The following is a 9,341-nucleotide window of genomic DNA, read 5'->3' as shown; positions in this document are numbered from 1 at the left end:
TTTCCTCAGCGAGTCGTGAGTTCATGGAATGCGCTGCCAGTAGCAGTGGTGGACTCTCCTTCAGACTCTCCCTCTTTATGGGCATTGGATAGGCATATGGAGGATAGTGGGCTAGTGTAGGTTAGGTGGGCTTGGATCGGCGCAACATCGAGGGCCAAAGGGCCTGTACTGCGCTGTATTTTTCTATGTTCTATAACCAGCTGGTGAAACAACAATCCCCTAATGAGATTGGAGTTACAGCTGAAACATATTGTGTGCATCAAGAGTTTAGAAAATCAGTACTCATTAAAAAGGGATACCAATTAACAAACTGGCTAAGTCAGGAATCAGGTTTCACCCCTCCCAGAAAAAGGAAGCAAAAACTAACAGTAACACTGACCATGGCCCAGCCAGCAGAGTCAGTCCCCTAAATTGAGAAGGCCGAATCTCTTCCTGTTTATTTTAAACAGTTTTCAAAAGTTTAAAAACTGTTAATGTTAACAGCTGTATACAAAAACAGCTATTTTACAAGGGAAGGGAGCAGCAAAGCTAGGCCCCAAACCCCTACTGTTTGACCAGTTTACAGGGAAATTAGGACAAACCCCAAATCCCAGTTTCAAGCATGAAAAGACAGCAATGACATCTGTACATAAGACAACCCAGTTACATAAAAATGTATGATATAGACCCAGCAAGCCCCCGTCCATCCCACCTTCCAGCCATTAAGACAGCCTGCCCCGACACACCTTTCAGTTCTGTCCACCCTGACCTCTTTTGACCACCTCAAGGACATCTTGCCCTGGTACCCACCTGGGGTGACAGCACTGAAGACAGCCTACCCACCTTCTGGTGGAGTCTGCCCCCTACATACCATTGTGCTCTCACCCACCCCAATGCACCATCTGGCCTGTGGACTATCCTGACACCTTCCAGTCACCTCTCGGTGAACCAGTCCCCTTCCCCAAGGGAACAGCATGCAGGCCAGCCCACAAGCCTTCTGGATCTCAGCCTGCCCCTACACACCTTCTGGTGCTCAGCTGCTCTGACACCTTCCAACCACCTCTAGGACAGCCCATCCCAATTACCCTTTCTCAGGAAGGCAGTGCTCAGAACGGCCGACCCACCTTCTGGCTCTTGGTGACTGGCATCAGGTAGCACACCCACCCTCCAGCTTTCAGGACAGCTTACCAACCTTCAGGTTCACAAGATGGCCTACCCACCCTTTGGCTCTTGGTGACAGCTTTCAGGATGACCCTGAAGCCTCCCAACTCACAGTAAGGCCTGCCAGACCCAGGGACATGCAAGACAGTGCAAGTGATAGACCCAACAACCAACATGATACAATAAATCATCAAAAACAAAAAAAAGTCCTTTCTGGTACACAGTCCAAATATATAGAGTCTTCATAAATAGAGTCCATTCTCAGAATGGGAGTCCACTCCAGCTTATGACGTGCATTGTCAGAAGTGAGGTCCACTGCTAAAAACAGGGTCCACAACCAAGGGCAGAGTCCACTCTGAGGCAGCAAATGCCCCACCCCACATGACAGGTGTTCAGTCTCCAGCAGCCTGGCACATCCTTGGAGAGCCAGGGCCATTCACAGGAACAGTACATTTTAAGTAGTTAACTCAGGGCTTTTGGTCCACTCCTGAAGGCAAGGTCTTCTCCCAAACTCCAGGATACAGCAAGTGCTCACCTCCCAGCACACACAGGCATTCAATCTTCAGAGGCCCAGTCCCAGGGCTAGGCCTCCCCACAGGAACAGCTCCTCTGGTAAAAAGTATGTCTTCCCAAGGGCTCAGTCCAAACACCAAAGTGAAGACAAAAAAAATACACTAGAGTCCAAGGGCTAAGGAGAAAGTGAGGTCTGCAGATGCTGGAGATCAGAGCTGGAAATGTGTTGCTGGAAAAGCGCAGCAGGTCAGGCAGCATCCAGGGAACAGGAGAATCGACGTTTCGGGCATAAGCCCTTCTTCAGGAATGGGGAAAGTGAACTTTCCCCATTCCTGAAGAAGGGCTTATGCCCGAAACATCGATTCTCCTGTTCCCTGGATGCTGCCTGACCTGCTGCGCTTTTCCAGCAGCACATTTCCAGCTCCAAGGGCTAAGCTCCACCATAAAACCCATGTTTTTTTTCACATGAGAAAAGTAGAGAGTAACATACAGGCTGTAACCAGCCAGTGAAATGACACTCCCCTAATGAGATCAGTCACACTTGAAACACATGTGCATCAAGAGTTTAGAAATCAGTCCTCACTAAAGGAATGTCAGTTAACAAACTGGCTAAATAATTCAGCCAGTTCAGGAATCAGGTTTTGCCCCCTCCCAAAAAAGCAGAAGCCAACAGTAACACACTGACTGTGGCCCAGCCAGCACAGGGTCAGTCCCCTAAATTAAGGCTTTGAATCTCCTGTTTATTTTTATTAAGCAATTACAAAACAGTTTACAGAAAAAAGTTAACATTTACAGCTGTATACAACAGAAATTTTAGAAGGGAGAGGAGCAGCAAAGCTAGGCCCCAAACCCTACTGTTCAACCAGTTTACAGGGATGAGGACAAACCCCAGTTTCAAATATGAAAAGACAATGTTATTTGTACACGAGACAATCCAGTTACATAAACAGTGCAGACAATACAGACCCAGCAAGCCCCCATTCCTTCCACCTTCCAACCACTCTAAGTCAGCCCACCCCTACGCACCTTCTGACTCTTGGTTTGCCTGACACCTTTTGACCACCTCTAGGACAGCCCACCCCAGTAGCTGCCTGGGGTGACAGCGCTGAGGACAGTTACCTGCTTTTGGCTGTCTGCCCCTACATACCATTGGGGTGGAAGAGAGCCCAATATGCCATCTGGCCCGTGGGCTATCCTGACACCTTCTAGCCACCTCTAGGACAGCCCATCCCCCTCTGGGGGGGGGGGGGGTGCAGGGTAGCCCACAAGCCTTCCAGATCTCAGCCTGCCCCTATGCAACCTCTGACTCTCAGCTGCTCTGACACCTTTTGACCACCTCTAGGACAGCCTGTCCCGATTACCCCTTCTCAGGAAGAGGGTGCTTAGAACAGCCTACCCACCATCTGGCCATCAGGGTGAGAGCTTTCAGGACAAAGCATGAGCCTCCCAGCTCACAGTAAGGCCTGCCAGACCCAGGGACACAAGATAGTACAGTGATAACTCAACAAGAAGAAACATGGTCAAATTATGGTGAACAAACAGAGTCCTTTCTGGCACAGAGTCCAAATAGTGTCTTTAAAAAGTAGTCTACTCCAGTTTATGACATGCGTTGTCAGACGTAGAGTCCACTCCAACTGCAGAGTCCATTGCTAAAAACAGGGTGGACAACCAAAGGCAGAGTCCACTCCTGAAGGCAGCAAATGCACACCCTGCAGCACACATGTTTGGTCTCCATGGAGCCCTGACATCCTTTGAGCCAGGGCCACTCAGGAACAGTACATTTTAAAATGTGGTTAACTCAGGAGTTTTGACTCACTCCTGAATGAAAGGTCTTCCCACAAACTCCCAACTCCCCTCCCAGCATGCACAAGTGTTCAAGATTGAGGCACCCAGTCCCAGGGCTAGGCCTCCCACGGGAACAGCTCCTCTGGTAAAAATGTCTTCCTTCCACAAGGGCACAGTCCAAACACCAAAAGTGAAGACATACAAAAAAGGAAACTAGAGGTCCCAAGGGCCAAGCCCTATCACAAAAATCATCTTTTTCTCAGAGTAAAAAGAGAAAAGATTAACAGGCTATAACCAGCCGGTGAAACAATCGCCTAATGAGAACCAAGTCACACCTGAAACGGTGTGCATCAGGAGTTTAGAAATCAGTCCTCACTAAAGAAACACAAGTTAACAAAACTGGCTAAATAATTCAGCCAGTTCAGGAATCAAGTTTTCCCCCTCAAAAAAAAAACAGAAACCAACAGTAACACTGACTGTGACCCAGCCAGCACAGGGTCAGTCCCCCAAATTGAGAAGGCTGAAACTCCTGGTTTATTTTATTTTAAGCAATTACAAAACAGTTTACAAAAAACAGTTATTTATAACTGTATACAACAGCAATTTTGCAAGGGAGAGGAGCAGCAGCAAAACCAGGCCCCAAATCCTACTGTTCAACCAGTTTACAGGGAATGAGGATAAACCTCAAATCCTAGACTCACATGAGACAGCAACAATGACATTTGTACATAAAAAGCCAATCCAGTTACATAAACAGTGCATACAATACAGACCCAGCAAGCCCCCATCCCTCCCACCAAGGTAGCCCACCCCTACACACCTTCCAGCTCTCAGTCCACCCCATGCCCCTTCCAGTTCTGTCTGCCCTCACACCTTTTGACCACTTCTTGGACAGCCTGCCCCAGTACCAGCCCAGCATGACAGCACTGAGGACAGCTACCTGCCTTCTGGCTCTATCTGCCCCTACATACCATTGGAGACTCACCCACCCCAATGCATCGTCCAGCCAGTGGACTATCCTTCCAGCCACCTCTAGGACAGCCTGTCCCCTTCCCAGGGACTACAGCGTGCAGGGTAGCCCACAAGCCATCCAGATCTCAGCCTGCCCCTATGTGCCTTCTGGCTCTCAGCTGCTCTGACACCTTTCAACCACCTCTGGGTGAGCCTGTCCTGATTAGCCCTTCTCAGGATGACAGCACTCAGAACACCCTACCCACCATCTGGCTCTCCAGGTGACTGGCATCAGGGTGGCCTCCCCACCCTCTGGCTTTCAAGACAGCCAAATAACATTCAGGTTCACAGGATGGTCTACCCACCCTCTGGCTCTCGGGGTGACAGCTTTCAGGACGACTCGTGAGCCTCCCAGCAAGGCCTGCCAGACCCAGGGACACAAGACAGTGCAAGTGATAGACAACACCACAATACAGTTAAAACCAGAGACCTTTCTGGTACACAATCCAAATAGTCTTCAAAATATATAGAGTCCATTCCCAGGAATGGAGTCCACTCCAGGTTGTGAGGTGCATGGTCCAAAATGGAGTCCACTCCTGAAGGCAGCAAATGCGCAGCACACAGGTGTTCAGTCTCCATGGAGTCCTTGAAAAACCAGGCCTACTCTGGAGCATAGCTGAAAATGTGTTGCTGGAGAAGCGCAGCAGGTCAGGCAGCATCGACGTTTCGGGCATAATCCCTTCTTCAGGATTCCTGAAGAAGGGATTATGCCCGAAACGTCGATTCTCCTGTTCCCTGGATGCTGCCTGACCTGCTGCGCTTCTCCAGCAACACATTTTCAGCTCTGATCTCCAGCATCTGCAGACCTCACTTTCTCCTACTCTGGAGCATAGTACATTGTACAGGTGCAGTTAACTCAGGGGTTTGGTCCACTCCTGAAGGAAAGGTCTTCTCCCAAACTCCAGGATACTGGAAGTGCTCACCTCCCAGCACACAGGTGTTCAATCTTCAGAGGCCCAATCCCAGGGCTAGGCCTCCCCACAGGAGCAGCTCCTCTGGTAAAATGCATGTCTTCCACAAGGGCTCAGTCCAAACACCAAAATCAGAAGACACATACAAAAAACAAAGGAAACTAAAGTGCAAGGGCTAAGCCCTACCACAAAATTAACATTTTTTCTCTTTTTACTTTTGAGAAAAGGACAGAGTAACATACAGGCTGTAACCAGTCAGTGAAACAACAACCGCCCCCTAATGAGAACTGAGTTACACCTGAAACACATTGTTAAACTCCTGATATAGGATCAGTCCTCACTAAATGTAATGCCAGTTAACAAACTGGCAAAATAATTCAGCCAGTTCAGGAGTCAGGTTTCCCCCTTCAAAAAGCAGAAACTTCATAACATACTGACTATAGCACCAGTCAGCACAGTCCGTCCCCTAAACCAAGACCTCAGAATCTCCTGTTTTTTTTATTTTATTCATAAAATTACAAAACAGTCTACAAAACAAAAGTTAACATTTACAGCTGTATACAACAATTTTACAAGGGAGAGGAGCAGCAAAGCCAGGCCCAAACCCTACCATTCAGCCAGTTTACAGGGAGATGAGGACAAACCTCAAATCCCAGTTTCACAAAAGACAGTGACATTTGTACATAAAAAGGACAATCCAGTTATATAAAAAAAACATGCATGCAGTACAGACCCAGCAGGCCCCTGTTGGGATGACAGCACTGAGGACAGCTACCCACCATCTGGCTCTCAGGGCAACTGGCATCAGGGTGGCCTACCCATCCTCCAGCTCTCAGGGTGAGCACTTTCAGGAAAAGCATGAGCCTCCCAGCTCACGGTAAGGCCTGCCAGACCCAGAGACACACAAGACAGTGCAGGTGATAGACCCAAACACCACAATACGCAGTTAATTACCAAAAAACAGTCCTTTCTGTTGCATAGAGTCCAGATATAGAGTCTTCCAAATGTAGAGTCCATTCTCAGGAACAGAGTCTACTCCAGTTTGAGGTGCATTGTCCAAAATGGAGTCCACACCAAACTGCAGAGCGCACTCCTGAAGGCAGCAAATGCACACCCCACAGGTATTCAGTCTCCATGGAGTCCTGGCTCAGCTTTGAAAACCAGGCCCACTCACAGGAACATAGTACAGGTGCAGTTAACTCTCAGGGGTTTGGTCCACACCTGAAGGAAAGTTCTTCACCCAAACTCCAGGATACAGTAAGTGCACACCTCCCAGCACATACACAGGTGTTCAATCTTCAGAGGCCTAATCCTAGGGCTAGACCTCCCCACAGGAACAGCTCCTCTGGTAAAATGTATGTCTTCCACAAGGGCTCAGTCCAAACACCAATAAAAAAGTGAAGATACATACAAAAAACAAAGAAAACTAAAGTCCAAGGGCTAAGTCCTACCACAAAATTAACATTATCCTTTTCTCAAAAAGAGTAACACAGACTGTAACCAACCAGTGAAACAACAATCCCCTAATGAGAACTGAGCTACACCTGAAACACATTATATGCATCAGGACGTTAACAATCAGTCCTCACTAAAAGGAATGCCAGTTAACAAACTGGCTAATGGCCAGAAAAAGAAGAAGAAAAAAAGAAAGAAAAAGAAAAAAAAACAAACTGGCTAAATAATTCAGCCAGTTTAGGAATTTTCCCCCTCCAGAAAAGAAGAGAAGCAGAAACCAACAGTAACATACTGACTGTAACACCAGCCAGCATAGAGTCAGTCTCCTAAACTGAGAAGGCTCTGAATCTCCTGTTTATTTTATTTCTTTTTTCTTTTTTCTTTTTCTTTATTTTCTTTCTGTGTATTTTTTTTTCTTTCAACCCCCACACTACCACCTAAGTGCGGTAGTGCTTATTTTTTCCCCCAGCACCCATGGTGTGTGTGTGCAGGTGTGAGACACACTGAAAGACACAAAATGCACGAATCTTTATTCAAATTCCACCACCAGGAAGATAGGAAAACACCCGAGTGGCCAGTGACAAACACTGCCCTTCACATCAAAGGGCAGTGCTGTGTGATCAAAAACAGTGAAGGGGAGGGTAGGGACTATATCAAAATAGAGTTGGAGGGAGAAATAATGTACTCCACTCCCTGCGGCGCCCACCTCTCCCTGAACAACTCCAGAGTGTTGGTCGACACCGCGTGCTCCTTCTCCAAGGACACCTGGGCTCTAACGTAACTGCGGAAGAGGGGCAGGCAACTGCAGCGGTTCAAAAGGCAGCTTCCCATTACCTTATTAAGGGCAATTAGAATTCAGCCAATAATGCTACTGGTTTTTCCAACATTTTTCTGTTCTTAGCCAATTCTCAACTTAGCAAAGTTCACCCAAGAGATTGGATTAAAGGCCAACGTATTTTGGAAATATTTAGGAAAATGCTAATCTTTCCTTCAGCTTGTCATAACTAGTTGTGAAAATTAATTTAGGAAATCAGGTAAGTTGTTGGCAGCCACAAGAAGTGAACAACATGAAAACTACCAGATTGTATAAAACTGAAGTAGTTCACAAGTACCCCTCGATAACACAAATCTGCCACCATATATCCTTTATGGCTTACAGGTGACTCCAGTCCTAAACTAACTGCTCGCTGAAGCACCATTGCAAACCAGACAGAAAACCATCATTATTAGAAAAATGCTCATGACCATCTTATCAGAACTACAACAGATGGCCAGTAAATGTGGTCCCATCAAGGTCACTTAAGTCTGAAAACAAATGTGCAACGTAGTATACTATCAAGCATTTTTGAAAATATCATTATGTTTTATCATTTCCTGCTCCCTGTCTCAGCTCTGTTCTAAATATTGAGAACATACTTGACTGAATCTAAATTCTTGCTGTTCTTTCCTCTGACAGTGCAAACCTCAAATTGTGAAAATGCCACTAACACAGAGTATCAGTTATGCAGAGACTCACTGCAAACAGCTACTGAGTGATGTGTTTTCTCCTTGTCACCAAAAGGTGAGTCATTAACCTGTATTTAGTAATGTTGAACTATTAGAGTGAGAAACTTTCAACATTCCAAATCTTGCAGGATTACCACTGTTGACTAATTTACTAATGCCTGTACTTATAGAACATAAAAAATGTACAGCACAGAACAGGCCCTTTGGCCCACGATGTTATGCCGAGATTTAATCCTAATGTAAAATATAGTAACTTAACCTACTCCCCCCTCAACTCACTGCTACCCATTTGCATGTCCAGCAGTCGCTTAAACGTCCCCAATGACTCTTCTTCCACTACCACAGCTGGCAACGCATTCCATGCATTCACAACTCTCTGTGTAAAGAATCTACCTCTAACCTTTATACCTTTATACCTTCCTCCTAATATCTTCAAACAATGACTTCTCGTACCAGTCAATCCTGCCCTGGGGAGAAGTCTCTGGCAATTGACTCTATCTATCCCTCTCATTATTTTGTACATCTTGATCAGGTCTCCTCTCTTCCCCCTTCTCTCCAGAGAGAAAAGTCCAAGCTTATTCAACCTTTCTCATAAGGCAAGCCCTCCAGTCCAGGCAGCATCCTGGTAAACCTTCTTTGCGCCCTCTCCAAAGCCTCTGTATCTTTCCTATAGTAGGGCGACCAGAACTGGACACAATATTCCATGTGTGGTCTCACCAGGGACTTGTGGAGCTGCAGCAAAACCTCGCGGCTCTTAAACTCGATCCCCCTGTTAATGAAAGCCAAAACACCATATGCTTTCTTAACAACCCTATCCACTTGAGTGGCAACTTTGAGTGATCTATGTACTTGCACACCCAGATCATGCTGTTCCTCCACACTGCCAAGAATCCTGTCTTTAATCCTATATTCAGCATTCGAGTTCGACCTTCCAAAATGCATCACTTTGCATTTATCCAGGTTGAACTCCATCTGCCATTTCTCAGCTCAGCTCTGCATCCTGTCTATGACACGTTGCAA

General features: G+C 46.6%; 1 protein-coding gene across 1 annotated transcript in view; it reads left to right on the top strand.

The window, feature by feature from the left end:
• The window catches only part of LOC122539512 (otogelin-like protein), a 248,549-nt gene that overhangs the window by 138,706 nt on the left and 100,502 nt on the right, over positions 1-9,341 (top strand). The window contains exon 10 of the mRNA XM_043674458.1: positions 8,272-8,376. Coding sequence (XP_043530393.1) covers positions 8,272-8,376 — 105 coding nt within the window. The remainder of the gene's footprint in view (positions 1-8,271; positions 8,377-9,341) is intronic.

Source organism: Chiloscyllium plagiosum, chromosome 2, assembly GCF_004010195.1.
Source record: "Chiloscyllium plagiosum isolate BGI_BamShark_2017 chromosome 2, ASM401019v2, whole genome shotgun sequence".
Taxonomy (NCBI): Eukaryota; Metazoa; Chordata; class Chondrichthyes; order Orectolobiformes; family Hemiscylliidae; genus Chiloscyllium; species Chiloscyllium plagiosum.
This window is presented reverse-complemented; position numbering and strand designations above follow the sequence as displayed.